General features: G+C 39.2%; 1 protein-coding gene across 1 annotated transcript in view; it reads right to left on the bottom strand.

Annotated features, from left to right (window-relative positions):
- Window positions 1-8,724, bottom strand: part of cacng2a (calcium channel, voltage-dependent, gamma subunit 2a) — a gene marked incomplete at both ends in the record, with an annotated part of 105,231 nt that extends 96,507 nt beyond the window's left edge. The window contains one exon of the mRNA XM_079822176.1: window positions 8,499-8,724. Coding sequence (XP_079678302.1) covers window positions 8,499-8,724 — 226 coding nt within the window. The remainder of the gene's footprint in view (window positions 1-8,498) is intronic.
- Between the last annotated feature and the right edge of the window lie 8,585 nt (window positions 8,725-17,309).

Genomic DNA, 17,309 nt, shown 5'->3' with positions numbered 1-17,309 from the left:
AACCCGATGGTCACTCTGACAGAGCTCCAGCATCTCTCTGTGGAGAGAGGAGAACCTTCCAGAAGAACAACCATCTCTGCAGCACTCCACCAATCAGGCCTGTATGGTAGAGTGGCCAGACAGAAGCCACTCCTCATTAAAAGGCACATGACAGCCTGTTTGGAGTTTGTCAAAAGGAATCTGAAGGACTCTCAGACCATGAGAAATAAAGTTCTCTGGTCAGATGAACAAAGCAACAAAGATTGAACTCTTTGGCCTAAATAGCAAGCGCCATGTCTGGAGGAAACCAGGCACCGCTCATCACCTGGCCAACACTACCCCTGTAGTGAAGCATGGTGGTTGCAGCATCATGCTGTGGGGATGTTTTTCAGCGGCAGGAACTGGGAGACTAGTCAGGATCGAGGAAAAGATGAATGTACAGAGACATCCTTGATGAAAACCTGCACCAGAGAGCGCTGGACCTCAGACTGGGGTGAAGGTTCATCTTCCAACAGGACAACGACCCTAAGCACACAGCCAAGATAACAAAGGAGTGGCTACAGGACAACTCTGGGCGGAGCATATGGCCATTCGGCATCTAGATAGATATTGCATATGAGGGAGCTGGGGTTAAGGAAAAGTATGCTTTCTCCATTACTGAGGACCACTTTTCTGGGTGTGTTATAGAACTCAACGACGATGCATGCACGTCTGTCTGCTGCTCATATCGAATCGATCCTGGCTGCTGTAAACAAGATAAAGCTAGTCCAGTCACACACTGTCAAACAGTTTCAAAGACTGTTAGGTCTGATTCACTTTGTAGTGACCAAGGGGTTTTCCCCGAGGGGCAACCCGTTCCGCATGATCAAGGTTACGCGCAAGTGCATGTATCTTGATGATGCGGAGGAAACTTTGTTTTTGGCCCTAGGTCTAGTGTTAGGTGCGCCTTGTTGTAGCAGAGTGCTTACAACAAATGCGACGACAGACAGAGTGATCCTAGAGGGTCGGTCAACGCAAGTTTTGTGGAGGGGGTCATCATCTCTCTTGGCCCATAAATTGCCTGGAGATGATGGCTGTTCTTCTAGCTCTAAAGCCTTTTCTCCCAGACCTGAGTGCCAATATGTGCTCTCTCTCTCTCACGCATCCAACCTCAGCATCGCTGTGACCCTCCACTAGAGTCTTGGTAAATTGCCAGTTGGACCCAGTTAACTGCCCAGTTGGTTCAGTGCTGGAGTTCCTTCAGGATTGGTTCTCCGCAGGGCTATCCCCCTCCACTCTGAAGGTGTATGTGGCAGCCATAGCTGCTTACCTTGCACCTTTGGGTGGTGAATCACTGGGGGGAAACCCACTGGTAACTCATTTCCTATGTGGTGCATTGAGGCTGAAGCCTACAAGCCATGTAAGGGTTCAGACTTGGGATTTAGCCATTATGCTAAAGGGTCCTAACCCTAACTATTAAGAGAGTAGGAGATCTTCAGTTTCTGTTGGTAAACCTTTCATGTTTAGAGTTTGCACCCAGCATGGTTAAATCATTTCAGCATCCTAGACCAGGTTACCCTAAGGTTCCTACCAATTTTGCACGATCAATCACCTTGCAAGCCTTTGTCCTCCACCATGTCAGACCTCAGACCTGGAAAAGCTGAATTAATTTTGCCCAGTGAGAGCACTAGATGCATATGTCCACAGAGCTGCCCTGTAGAGAAAATCTGATCAGATGTTTGTGTGTTTTTGGTCACCAAGGACTTGTTCTCCAGGGACCAAACAAACTATGAGCAAGTGGATAGTCAAGGCTATTTCTCTTGCTTATGAGGTGTGCGGTCAGCCTTCACTAATGGCTGCCAGGGCACACTCTACCAGGATTATGGGAGCTTCTAAAGCTTTATGGTCAGGAGTATCCCTGCAGGAAGTGTGTTATGTGGCAGGTTGGTCCTGTCCACACACATTCGTTTTATAAGCTTAAGGCTTTCCTGTAGCTCAAACAGTAGAGCATGGCGCTAGCAACGCCAAGGTCATGGGTTCGATTCCCAGGGAAAGCAAGAACTGACAAAAAATGTAAAATGTGCAATGCAAGTCGCTTTGGATAAAAGCGTCTACCAAATGCATAAATGTAAATGTGAATAAGCAGGATATGGGCTCCACGCCGGTGTTCTGGGTACTCATGTCTTAGTTGTGCTCGCATGATTCACACTAGGCACTTGTCAGTACAGGGAGTGGTTATTAATGTTCCCATATCATCGCTACTATGACGCAGCGTGAGTTCCCTCAAAAGGGAACGTCTCAGGTTATGACTGTAACCATAGTTCGCTGAGAAGGGAACAAGGCGCTGCGTTGCCCTGCCATACATCCTGCATACCTGTGAACGTCTTGCTTCGGCCTATCAGAAGCTGACATTGTTTGGTCCAGGTGCTATTTATAGAGCTTCCTGGTTGTGACATCACACCACATCATTGGACTGATTCATTGGACTGATTTTAGACGTGACCTGAGACCTGAGAACGTGGTTGTGAGTCCTGAAAATGTACGTGTGTGAGTTTGGTTGTAGAATGCGGTTGTCAGTCCCGTAAATAACCAAACTGTGTGTGAACGTAACCATATTAAGATCTCAAATACAGGACTAACAACCGTATTCTGCTGCTGTATGAATGGGGCCATAGTGAACAAGTTAAAAAAAAGTTATTATTAAATTGACACTTTTGTGGTGTTTTTTGAAGGTCATACAGGTTTGAAATGACATGAGGGCAAAAAATGATGCTATAATCTGGAACTATCCCTTTAAAATGTAGAAAAGGACTACCGTTCAAAATTTTGAGGTGTTTTTTCATGTTTTTGAAAGAAGTCTCTTATGCTTACCAGTACTACATGTATTTAATCAAAATTAAAAAACTGTGAAATAATATTGTTAAATATAATTACAATTTCTAAAAACTGATTTCTATTTTATTTTAAAATGGAATTTATTACATTTATTGTAGCCATTACTCGTTTTCAGTGTCACATTATCCTAGAAATAAAAACAATGTTAATGTATTTACTGTCACTTTGACCAATTGAATGCATCCATGCTGAATAAAAGTATACATTTCTATAAATTCTTACTGACCCCAAACCTTTGAACTGTAATGTGTGTAAAACTGTCTGTGTGTGTATACATACATTCGTTTTTTTTCTGTTGCTTTATGAACCTCCAGTGATTTATCATTTTTAAAGGGATAGGATAAAAATTCTGTTATCATTTACTTACCCTCATTTTATTCCATACCTAATTTTTGGGTGAACCATACATTTAATGTCACAACTATACAGCTACAAACGTGCCACCTTAAAACAGTAAAGATCATGTTACAAGAACAAGAAAAAGTTGTTGAATAAAACAGCATTGTGAAATAGCTCTTCTCCTATATGTTAACCTGACATGATGATTTGGCAGTGTATATGCTGGCTTCCACTGTTTTCCCCACTGTTTATCACATCACTGGTGTTTATAGGATAAGTGGATCATGGTTTTAAAGTGTTACAGAGAGAGAGAAAAGCCATGGCGGGCATGCCAAAGAAAAAATATTATTTTTCCTTTTGTAAGTGTAGAGCTGAACTGGGATGATTGTTTTGTGGCAAATGGCCTCTGTGAGCTAACTCAAGCATGCAGTAGTGTTGTAACACTGCATAATGCCACTCTGGGCCTGGGTCATTAGCTGGGCAGATACATGCCAGGCTGGTAATCCTTATCTGATCAGTTTATGACAGTAATCCATCTCTACAGCAGTGCCAGGCACGGCTAAATCCCACAGCCTATCTGTCTATATCACACACACATATAATTATGGCATCTTTAAAGAAAATCTGACCAAGCATTTTGACCAAGATGTGATTCACAAATAACAGCACGAAGCGGCCATACTGATTCAGTCGACCTGGATGAACGCAGAGTATGAGACCTCACACGCACTAGCTTACAAAGAGCATATTTGTGAGCATGAACCAGCGAGAGGTGAGAAAAATGCAAGGGTTATTTTTCACCCCCTCCCGCTGAGGTGGCATGGGTTATCTCTTCAAACACACGCTTTGGCCGCCTGCGAATGGAAAACGTGCGCAGGAAGTCCATTCATTAGCAGCAGCCCCCTGTAGCCCGGGAAATATTCACGGCGACTCAAAGTGTTCAGAAGAATGATCTGTCTTATTGGGAAAGTTGCTGTCACAGAGATTCAGAATGATAAGTGGTGGGTATGCAAGAAATATAACTGCGCCTCCTTTGTCACTGTACTTTGCTGCGCTGTTCCTGTGCTCTCTCTTTAAAGTACCCTCACATTCATTGTTAGCGTAATGAAGATTAATAACGCAGATTAACTGTAGTTCTGCCGAAGTACACTTGGGTCTGAGTCACTATGGAAATGGCGGCCCACCGTATACCAGTTTGTGTTCTATTATGACAATGTTTAAATGTGTACATGCATGTACTGCAACTTATAGAGATGCAATGTCATGCTGATTCATATTTGGTTCCACTCACTATAGGGACACATTCTAATCTGCAGTGGCACTATAATGGCTCCGTGGGTGTCCAGAAAAAGACCTTAACAAGCTGTCATCTTTCACTGAGAGGTGCGATAACAGCAAGTGCTTTGCTTTTTTAAATGTTGCCCTAATTATCTGGTTTGCTTTTGGGATTGAGGATTAAAATAATAATAATAAAAAAGTTACGCAATACAAATATGCAATAGCCATTAAAAGTATTTGGACAATTAAGCCTAGTTTAAAAGTATATGAATGGTATTGTATTAGATAACAAGATGTCAAACCAAGTGGCATCTGCAAACAGATGCTAGACTTTTTTTCAGAAGTAACACATTTCTTTATCATTTATAATGACTTTTAATCGACTGTTTCTCTCAAGAGTAACCACAGGTGTAGTTCCCCATGTACCCTAATTACTCAAACTAAAATACTTTTTGTCCACCAAACTTGAATGTTTTTCTTAAAGTGTGCTTGTCATATTTGTTTTAATAATAGCCTGCTGGTTTTGTATCTAATAACATATAATTTTTAAGTGTGGCGTAAGTGTTCAAACACTTTTGGAGCAATTGTAAGTTCATTAGGAACAAAATAGATCTTCTGACACTAGAATTAAATGCAAATGTACTGAAAGCAAAAATGTATCAGAGTAAAAAGCTAATGGATACATGACCCCGCTACAAGAATAGCTTTAAGATTTCACAAATTAAAGCACTGCTTAATTAGCTATTGGCCTTTATTAATTATTTTTTGAAGCATTGCTCAAAGCAGACTGGTGTAAACCTCCATAGTTGACAATAGTTACATTTTATGCAGCATTAAAAGTATTTGATACACATCAAATATAGATATACACTACCGTTACTACACTAAAGTTTAAGAAAGAAATCAGTACTTTTATTAATCAAGGATATTGGCATTAAATTGATGATGAATAAATTGATTATGTTACACAAAAATATATATATATATTTCAAATAATCCTTAAAAAACCCTGTCTTTTAGCAACCAGATCAGCATGTTAGAATGATTTCTGAAGGATCATGTGACACTGAAGCTTTGCCATCATGTGAATAAATTACATTTTAAAATAGATATTAAAATAGAAAAGTTATTTTATATTGTAATAATCATTCACAAAATCATGATTTTTACTGTATTTTTGATCTGAATAAATACGGCCTTGGTGAGCATAAGAGACTTTTTCAAAAAACATTAAAAAAAAATTTACCAACCCCAAACATTTAAACAGTAATGTACAGTAAAGAATACCAACAATACTATAATTTTTCTGTTGCTAAGGAAGTTATAATACATCTGCTTGAGCGGAGCTGTACAAGATATGCAAGTCTTTTTGTAGGAGTGATTTTCTGGATTGCTCTATCGTATAGCTACTTCATATGTGGGTGGGTGCAAGGGTAAACGTTAAATATCTGAAGCTTTGTTAATATTGCTGAGGACAGTCCAGTCGAGGGTGTTTTCCCTCTCTCATCAGTTTGGAGCACTCCAGGGACAAATTACACTAACACTCTTGCCCACCTGCATGCTGTAAATCTATTCCTCCCCAGCAAATCATCTTCTGCACTGACCACTGAGATTTACATCCTAGCCTGCCTACACACGGTCTATGAGATGGCAGTGCAAGATGGGCTCTGAGAGGCAGCACCTGGTTGATGGATACAACCATGTAGGTTGAGGGATAAGTGTTGTTTACTGTTGCAGCTAATTGCTTTGTTTTATAGTCTGAGTGTGAGATCTGCTTGAAAACAGAGGGAAGATGTTTTACATTTAAGCAGCACAATCCTCTTTTATTTAAAGCTTATCATGGACCTACACCTAATTTTGCAAATGAGCCGACTGTAATCAGCTATTTAAATGTTGTGCTATTTTATTTAAGTGTGGTTATGTGTTTGTTTGTTAGGTTTTTTTTTATCCAGCTCATCTTTTTTGTTACTGGCTGATTTATTTTGTGACACACAACATGTTTTCATTCTCCAGTGTTCAATTCTGCTAGCTATCAGTTTATTAGCTGAACTAAATCAAAACGTATGCCATTCCATTGTTAATCCATTATCCAATTTGACCTCGGTCTGAAAAATATGTGTAACTGAGAGCTAAAAATGAATCAAAAATCACAAATGACTGACTGCATGTGGAATTGTGTTAGGCCAGTGACACACTTAAACACAGGCACTACAAAGAAAACTATTAGGAAATATTTTACATGGAAATGTTGATCAGGTTCCAGGTTCTCATGAAGCACTTTTTGATTTAAGAGATTCTCCTGAACACCAAATGTAACATATGACAGCTTTTTAGTGAAGTATTTATACTTTCTACTCTAGTACATTTTTCAAGTATATGTACTTTATCAGTGTTCTTCTTTGGAAAACTTTTACTTCACAACAATCCAAAGCATAATATTGTACTTTTTAATGTAAATTTAAAAGTTACTTGAGTAAAAGTAAAATACTTTTACTTTTACTCAAGTAAAAGTAATTCAAAGTTTTAGAAAATAAATAAATAAAATGTTTACTTATGAAACGTAGTGCAGTGTAGTGAGGCAAAAATTTTACAAAGAAAACAGAGATAAAGTACATATACATATACTTCACTACTGTCCGCCTCTGGGGTCATTTGATAGACAAACTTTAAGACAAACTTAAAAAGCAGATGTTAAGGACTCACTGACAGATGTGGTCAAAGTCACTTGCCTTAGTACACATATGGCTATGAGAACTCATGCTGTCATGATGATGATCAAGATCAGAAGCATCCAATCACCTCTGTCAATATGCCTCGTAATTTAACTCTTTGAATTAGCAAAGACATGATGAAGCAAAGACATTTACAGTCAAAAATGTCCAGCCTCTTTGAAATAATGCTACATGGATTTCCCTCCATAGTTCTTCTCTAGAAGCAGCAGAGGATGTGTACACATAGCATATGGCCGTGTGCCTCAGAGACCCAGGCCATCTTCTGTGCCTCCTCTGAGCCATGGCGAGGACAGGGAAGATTTGTTATGCTCTGCGACCTCACAAGGTGATATTGCTAGGCCAAAGTCAGCAGTCAGTGCAGCCACTGAAGCATGACAGGAAATCAACAGTCTGTGTATGTTGACCTGACATACAGAAAGCCTTTCTGAACATGGTTCATGTGAGTAGCATTTTTTACCTAAGTCCCAGTAGTGGACACATGCATTTATCTGCTGTTATATCCCTTCCAATGTGGGAAAATCCATCTTAAATGGATAGTTAACCCCAAAATGTAACTTTTTTTTTTGTCAGAATTTACCCTCGTCATTCTTAAAAATAAATTCTATTGTAAAGAACCTTTTATGTACATATGGATGTTAAAGGTTATTTGGAATCATAGATGCCAATAAGTGGTCATTTTAAACCTGTATGACTTTAGAAAATGTGCACTTTTTTGTCCATTTACGAAAACCACAAATGTAATGCTTTCATTGTGGATAAAAACATTCTCTTCTTTTGTGCTTCACAGAAGAAAGAAAAGTCATTTGAAATGTGTTTTTTGTCAACTATCCCCTTTTAGCTTAGTATGTGGTTTCTATCTGGCCTCATTTGCTGGTCCAAGCCAGTCATTAGCTGCGGCAAATCTATATTAGACCAACTACAAACCAGCTAATCGCTATTCTTACTAGACCAATGTTTTCAAGCCGATTTTTAGAACATGACCATCTTAGACCAGCAAGAAATCAGCTAACAACTTTTAGCTACAACACGTCATAGCATAAGAGACAGCGTTGTGTTTGGACTATATCTGGCGAAGTATAGCTCCCCAGTTTAAAATCGTTTCACATCCGTTTTTATTATTGTGCCCTTCTGTCGCTGTCCGTGGTGCTGAAAGCGGAGCTTTTATACACTCATGAAAGCAGCAGGCCTAAGATTCCAACAGTAACACGTGTGCACGTGCTGAGATGGACCCTCTAATGCAAATGGGGGACCGCTTAACGTCATCGGGTGGATAACAGAGCATGACAGTCGTCTTACCTTCCAAGCAACATGTCCTCCACAGTCCCGAATGGGTCATCACCTCTTCGTTCTTCTTGCTGGTCTCGTTCTCGTTGTTGGACTTGATCTTACACACGCCGCGCGAGTACAGCCAGTAGTCCGTGCCCACCGCGATGGTCATGAGACTGAAGGCAGCGAACGCGCCCACCGTGGTCAATAGCATCTGAACTCCGCGGTCAAACACACCCATGTTTCCGCATTCCATGAAAGGGGGACCCCCTTTCCTCTTGATGTATAGGAAATAAATATTTGAAAATTTACGGGACCAAACCAAATTAAAAAAATGGGATATATTTGAGCGAAAGGAGGGGGAAGGGGGAGGATGCGGTAGGAACCTTATGGTTGCGTTTGGGTGAGAACCGATTAAGGAAGAAATAGGTGAGCCTTTCTGGCTGTTTTTTGTTTGTTTTTGGAGAGGAACTGGACGCTTTGCGCGCTGTTCCAACAAAGAGCAATTTCACCCTCCTAAATCGTGTGTTCTTGCCTTTGTTTCTAAACGAGGTGAGATATGCAGCAGCTAGTGCTACAGCTTAAACTTACACATTCACGCTGCAAAGCCACTAATCAAAGATAATAATTAATTGCCGAGGCCTTTAATAATGGCCCGAGCATGTCATTCAAACGCCACAGCAATTAAGCCGATGCTGAACAATGCTACTCGGTTTTAATCATGACAATTTTAGGCGCGTAGATTTGATGTGTTAGGAATCGAGGATAAATACTGGTTTAGGAAGAAGGTGGAATTCAGACTGGCGTTGATGGAGTAATGGAAGGCTTTGCTTCGGATCGGAATATATCTAAACAATTCAATGTTTTACAACAACTGTTGACCTACGTAGCTGCTTAACAAACACGCTGCCTTCTCTTAATATGGCTAAGCAAATAGCCTACCAGTCTTTTCCAATCAAGAGGGAAAGACGCAGAGAGAAAAACAGAAAGGACAGGGTAAGCTCTACTGAAGTGCAGGAGCAGAAAAAATAGAGGATAGATAGATGGATGGATGGCCAGGATAGTCCAGTTCAAAACCAACGAAAAGAATGTCCAGGCGAATCTAAATCTGCGGCTGCCGAATCAAGTCAACGATGGAATGAGAAAATTCATCGAGAACGAAACATAAATGAGCAAATTAGAATACTAAAATGAAGCACTACTATATATCCTTTTTCCTAAAATTCCGATCCCCAGTTTCCATATGTATCTCCTAGCTCTTTGAAGGTTTCTTCCGAAAATGGCAATCTGCTGTTGAATATGGTGCCGTCGAAGATCCGGTTAGAGCAGGGAGCATCCAGCAGAACGAGCCGACCATTACTCGTCATAGAGCCGGCTCGAAGAGACCGAGAAGGCGGAGGCTCCGCAACTGCTGTATTCGAGACCCGTCGCTGATGTTCGCTTATCCAAATCCGCGTTGGCTTTCTCGCACCCAGAACCGTCCCGCTTGCAGAGCCCTTGCGCCATATAAAAGACAAAAAGACCTGAGAATGAGGAACGTGGTGTGCTGGGAAAGGAGAATACGGGTCTGCTTCGGTCCCCTTTGCTTGTGTGCTAGTGAAGATCTGGGAGAGGGATGTAGGCAGGCGTGCTGTGGCTCAGAAAAGAGAGAGAGAGAGAGAAGAAAAAAGATAGAGAGAGAGAGAGAGAGAGAGAGAGAGAGAGAGAGAGAGAGAGAGAGAGAGAGAGAGAGAGAATTATACAACAGAGAAGGGATGTGCGGCGACAGAAAAAGGGTGCAGTTAAAAGTCTTTATTTGGACGTAGCTAAACATACGAATATAAACTCACGTTCTCGAACGAATATAGTAGGCAGATTAAATCAATGCTGCTGAGTGGCAGTGCTGGGTTATATGTTATGTGGATTATGTAATCGAGTTACAAAAAAAAGTTTTTTTAAATGACAAATCCTTATATTTTAAATTACACGACGAAACATAGACACGGTCAGCTAATCGTCAACTAGCCTACCATAAAGACGTTTCAAACAAAAACCTTTTTTCTGTCATTTGTAAATATATATATATATATATATATATATATATATATATATATATATATATATATATATATATATATATATATATATATATATATATACTGTATATATCTCCTAATCCTATCCTAATATTGTGTTGGTCCCCCTTTTGCTGCCAAAATAGCCCTGACCTGTCGAGGCATGGACTCCACTAGACCCCTGAGGGTGTGCTGTGGTATCTGGCACCAAGATGTTAGCAGCAGATCCTTTAAGTCCTGTAAGTTGCGAGGTGGGGTCTCCATGGATCGGACTTGTTTGTTCAGCACATCCCACAGATGCTTGATTGGATTGAGATTTGGGGAATTTGGATGCCAAGTCAAAACCTCAAACTTGTGCTCCTCAAACCATTCCTGAACCATTTTTGCTTTGTGGCAGGGCGCATTATCTTGCTGAAAGAGGACACAGCCACCAGGGAATACCGTTTCCATGAAAGGGTGTACATGGTCTGCAACAGTGCTTAGGTAGGTGGTACGTATCAAAGTAACATCCACATGGATGGCAGGACCTATTTTCCCAGCAGAACATTGCCCAAAGCATCACACTGCCTCCACCAGCTTGCCTTCTTCCCATAGTGCATCCTGGTGCCATGTGTTCCCCAGGTAAACGACGCACACGCACCCGGCCATCCACGTGATGTAAAAGAAAACATGATTCATCAGGCCAGGCCACCTTCTTCCATTGCTCTGTGGTCTAGTTCTGATGCTCACATGCCCACTGTTGGGGCTTTCCGTGTTGGACAGGGGTCAGCATGGGCACCCTGACTGGTCTGTGGCTATGCAGCCCCATACGCAACAAATGCAATGCACTGTATTCTGACACCTTTCTATCAGAACCAGTATTAACTTCTTGAGCAATTTGAGCTACAGTAGCTCGTCTATTTGATCGGACCACACGGGCCAGCCTTTGCTCCCCATGTGCATCAATGAGCCATGGCCACCCATGACCCTGTCGTTTCACCACTTGGACCACTTTTGATAGATGCTGACCACTGCAGACCGGGAACAACCCACAAAAGCTGACAAAGTCGTCTAGCCCTCATAATTTGGCCCTTGTCAAATCCATTCGCTTGCCCATTTTTCCTGCTTTTAACACATCAAATTTGAGGACAAAATGTTCATTTGATGCCTAATATATCCCACCCACTAACAGGTGCCGTGATGAAGAGATAATCAGTGTTATTCATTTCATCTATCAGTGGTCATAATGTTATGCCTGATCGATATATATATATATGTACATAATCACATTATGAAATAAATGGTTTTCTCCAAAACACGTCGGCCACAATTATTTGCACCCCTTAGAAATTAGAATATAATATAGTATATGAAGTGGCTGTAAGAAAATAGCTAAAGTATTGAAAATTCCCATTTCCACCATCAGGGCAATAATTAAGAAGTCCAATCAACTAAAAATGTTACAAATCTGCCTGGAAGAGGACGTGTGTCTATATTGGCTTAATGCACGGTGAGGAGGAGAGTTTGAGTGGCCAAAGACTCTCCAAGGATTCCAAGGTTAGAAAGCCTAAAAATGATTAAAGAGTTTTAATAATATGGTCATCTTTGCTTTTCCAGCATGTATATTTTTTTGATTCACATCATGCAGTATTATGAGCCATTTTTTTCTGATGCTATCAATTCATCTATCTGTACATTTTTTCATTGACTTATTTGCTATTCAAGTTGACTGCAAGTTTTTAATTTCTCATGCTTATGTCATCCCATTGGCTACTTTATAAAGTATACATCTCTCTCCTTTCATAGTTCAATGGCTCACAATAAATGAATTATTTGATCAAAAATAACACACTGTTGCCATGAAGTTGTATACAGCTTAGACAAGTAAAAACAGGAGTGAGAAATATGCTCCAACTCTTTTAGGACTAGTCTAAAGCCACATAATATAGCACGTTACCGTGCTAGAGCTCTCCTTTAGAGCCCTTTTAAGTGTAGCATCAGACTCTACTGCACCCCCCCCCCCCCCCCCCCCCCCTCCCTTCTCCTGACCAAAGGACATGCTTAAAATTCTAGTCTGGTACAGAGCTGGACCACTCTGGATTCAAAGCGCAGACGACAGATGAGGAGAGCACACTGACAGATACAGAGAGGAAGGGGACGGCAATATATAGGCTGGTAGATTTACTGAAGCAAGGAATTGGGGAGTGTGATTTCAGATTTGCAGAGATTTATGTATGTTAAAGCATACATAAAATAACATGTTAATGCTCCAAAGCTATGATCATCAGTGAGGGCAGATGGACGGGTGCAAATTGTAAAGCTTTAAAATAGACCATAGAAATAACTATAAAAATAAACAATTTAAATAGACCAGTAGACACTAACTTAGTGCATGCCAACACCTCATTGAGCTATACTTAAACATAATATGCATGCACAGACAAATGTAGGGGGGAAACATCATAGAAGTGGTGTTAGAGCATGAGAAAGTGGTGCAGACTGGCTGGTCTCCATCATTAGTCTCTGTGTGTTTGCCCACTCTGTTCCTGCACACTAATCCGGCCTCTATTAGCTGTGTCATGATCACTGGAATGAACAATGAGCAAACAGGAGTTCTGGCTTTGGCCACTGAGTCTGAGTGTGTGATCTACTGTGAATCAGCAGGGAATGATTAAATGGACATAAATGAATGGGTATTATAGAGATAGTGTGTAATTAATGCTGAAGCGTATGGGTGTGTAGCATTCACATATGATCTTAAATCCAAGTCAAGTCACCTTCATTTATATAGCGCATTTGCAAGACAGATCGCTTCAAAGCAGCTTTACAGTGATGATAGGAAATTAATTTTGTTTGTGAAGAAAAGTTTTTTGATTCATTTCTGTTGTAAAAACTAATTAGTTATTTAATTTGGTGCCATTTAAACAACATTATCTTCAATTAAACAGAAAACCCCCAATGCGTTCCAGACCCCATCCGCACGGTAACAGCTTCTGGTGGCCGGGGAACGCAAACCATGAAATAGGTTTGAATAGTTTTGAAACTATACCATCCCCGCGCAACTCCTAAAAAGGCGAATCTGTGAAAACGGCAACGGCATGTACGCAAGCATTACGTGTTCAGCCTATAGGCAAGCGTGTTTGGATACATATGTGTGTATATGTGTTTTTATCTGTATAGAGGGGAAGGGAAGGAGGCCTTCACAGGGAGAGTTGTTGACACGGTCTCTGCAGACACTTCAGGGATGCGTTGGTTGTGTCTAGACGCAGGGCCACCATCTAAACTGGATCCGGCAGACTACAGTAAACCTCTGGATAAACAGAGAGACTAACATTAGCGTAGATGCCATTCTTTTTATGATGTAACGAGTACATCAGGTGTTATGGGAAGTGTTCCTGGTTCCGGCAGACCTAGATAATGCAGCCTAAAACAATAAATTAACTGATTTGAATAAAAGAAATTGATAATTTTCTATGTGTATGCCATAGTATAGAGGTGTTTTTAGTCTAGATTTAAACTGACAGAGTGGGTCTGCTTCCCGAACAATGCTAGGAAGACTGTTCCAGAGTTTAGGTTCTAAATAGGAAAAGGATCGACCGCCTGCAGTTGATTTTGATATTCTAGGTATTATCAACTGGCCAGAGTTTTGAGACCGTAATAGATGTGATGGAGTATAATGCGTTAAGAGCTAGTTCAGGTACTGGGGAGCTAAACCATTTAGTGCTTTGTAAGTAATAAGCAAAATTTGAGTGCAGTGTTGACAGAACTGGGCTAATATGGTCATACTTCCTGGTTCTAGTAAGAACTCGAGCTGCTGCGTTTTGGACTAGCTGCAGTTTATTTATTAAGCGAGCAGGGCAACCACCCAGGAGAACATTACAATAATCTAGCCTTGAGGTCATGAACGCATGAACTGTTCAGCATTTTGCATTGAAAGCATGTGCCGTAATTTAGATATATTTTTAAGATGGAAGAATGCACAGCTATGTTAGTGTCATGCAGAAATTTGTAGGCAACAGAGTTTACTTTGAAATATTACCTAGACTACCGCTGTGCCTATAATCAGTTAACGGCTAACGTTTTGAGTTGCATGAAGTTTATTATCAGAGGGTTTAAAGTAATACTGGGCAGCAAAAACAGCAGAAACATCTGGTGGTTTTGGGCCTCGTTGGGACATGGAAGACTTTGGAATTCATTCCCTACAATTGAGAACAGTCTGTGTTTGGAGGCCTGGTTCGTGTTTATGGTACATACTTCCCATGTGGACCTTTAATGTCAGCTAAACATTAGGCTGCAAAAAAAACAGTGCTAATCAACTGCTTGTTAAAACACCCCTTGAGCATTGGCTTAAGCAATGCTTAAAGTGAATTGTGCTCTGTAGAAGAGAGAGGGAGAGGGAGAGAGCAAGAGTGAGTTGTAAAAAATGCAAAGGATAAGGTAGCTCTTTGAACTGCCTCCTTTTTTTGTGGTTTCATTAATTGGATGTGATTAGGTGGAGTCTCTTGGTGGAACTTGCCTCAGGGCACTGTCTGTCTTTGGGGTAGACACTATTTCCCTCTGCTGAAGGTCCTGTAGATAATTGATGCACTGGTTTGAATACACCTTGTCTTTGTGTTGTCACAATCACATGTCTAACAACAGTCTAGTAGTCTGAATAAACCACTCAGGAACTAGTGCCTGCAAGGCCTTAGTGGCACACCCCTTATTCTACGTAAGCAACGTGAATGATTTAGCTTTTTTTTATTATTATTATTTTTTTTTTTAGAAAATACAGGTTTCGATTGGCTAAAATAGAAAACTAAACTTAGCCTGTATGAACCTTAAACATTGGAACATGGATTTTTGCTACAATATTTGGAAATGTTGATTCTTTTTTGGATAGTTAAAAGGTGAAAAATGTACATGGGACAGTTCAGCCAAAGATAGAAATTCAAAATCCTTTTTGATCCACTAATGTTGGACTTTTATTTTATGGACAAAAACAACTGAAGCATTCTTTAGAATATCTACCTGTTTGCAGGGGGGGGGAAGTTAGGTACGTATTTGAAATGGCATGAGGGTGAGTAAATGAGAAAAGGATTTTTTTGTGTGTACAAATATGTACACAAAGAGACTGCATAATCTATCTTAATTAAGATTTCCATTTGGAGTAAATAAATAAATAATAATTTAACCAGCAGAAGACACGCGCCAGGTTTATTCATCCCAGTTGCACAGATGTTGTAACACTGCGTTACAATGTGCCCCTAGAACTATGCTATTATATTCTATACTTTTATGAATTCTATTGAGAAACCATGAGAAATAGGTGAATAATGACTGGGAGTCAGTGTTCAGAAATGATTCATTATTATGTTTTGTACTATGTGTTTTGCTGTGTTTGTTGTCAAACTCAAAAATGTGTTCATTTATTAAAAAATGCAAATATTGTATTTGAAAAAGTTAATAATTGTATTTTATTGACAAAATATTAGTTTGTCTTAGATATTTTTATAACATTTTAAGCTTTCATGTGGTCATGTTAAAACGTGCCACTCACATGTGCCACAACATGCCCCACCTATATCATCTATTCGGGATAAATCCAGAAAAAAAGTGTACACTGTATTAATGAAATAAAACCACATAATTGTACCAGTCGTGTGAAATTAATGTGAAAAAAACCCCAACAACAACAAAAAAACACTGTCAGTGTGTGAGTTTGAGTGAATATTCTCAATCAGAAGCCCCTTTCACACAGAAATCACAGGCTTGGTGGGCCCAGAGACTAGCCTGGTCTTACCAGACTCTCGTACATTTAATTTGTACAGAGAGTCTGGCCACTCTCCATTGACAAGCGTTTACTTCCTTGAAGGCGGGTACTCTGTTGAAGTTTAAAACTATTGGATCTGCCTAGAGCCATTCTGGATCTGCCATAATATGGGGCGCCGTTTGTAAAGCGGCTCACGGTGAAAATAACAGCAACATTTTGACACATTTAGCTTCAAACAATGTTTAAAAAACTGGTATGAATTTTTGGCGGTCACTTTTTTAGCACCTTTACAACAATATTTGTCAACTTAGAGATATTTTAAATAGTTAAATCTAAATGTTAAATATTAAATCTAAATGTTAATTGTTAAATCTAAATGTTAAATCTAAATCTAAATGTTAAATCTAAATCTAAATGTTATATCTAAATGTTAAATCTAAATCTAAATGTTAAATGTTAAATCTAAATCTAAATCTAAATGTTAAATCTAAATGCTAAATCTAAATGTTAAATCTAAATCTAAATGTTAAGTTAAATCTAAATCTAAATGTTAAATCTAAATCTAAATGCTAAATCTAAATGTTAAATCTAAACGTTAAATCTAAATGTTACATCTAAATCTAAATGTAAAATCTAAATGTTAAATCTAAATGTTTAAAACCGGTTATCTGCATTCTGAATTTGCATATTAGTTAAATATTTAGTTTCACCCGAAACATTTAGATTCAACATTTATATTTAGATTTAACATTTAGATTTAACATTTAGATTTAGATTTTGTATTTAGATTTAACATTTAGATTTAACATTTAGATTTTACATTTAGATTTAGATGTAACATTTAGATTTAACGTTTAGATTTAACATTTAGATTTAGCATTTAGATTTAGATTCAACATTTAGATTTAGATTTAACATTTAGATTTAGATTTAACATTTAGATTTAGCATTTACATTTAGATTTAACATTTAGATTTAACATTTAGATTTAGATGTAACATTTAGATTTAACGTTTAGATTTAACATTTAGATTTAGCATTTAGATTTAGATTCAA

The sequence above is a fragment of the Gobio gobio genome (genome assembly GCF_949357685.1).
Source record: "Gobio gobio genome assembly, chromosome: 1".
NCBI classification, from domain to species: Eukaryota; Metazoa; Chordata; class Actinopteri; order Cypriniformes; family Gobionidae; genus Gobio; species Gobio gobio.
This window is presented reverse-complemented; position numbering and strand designations above follow the sequence as displayed.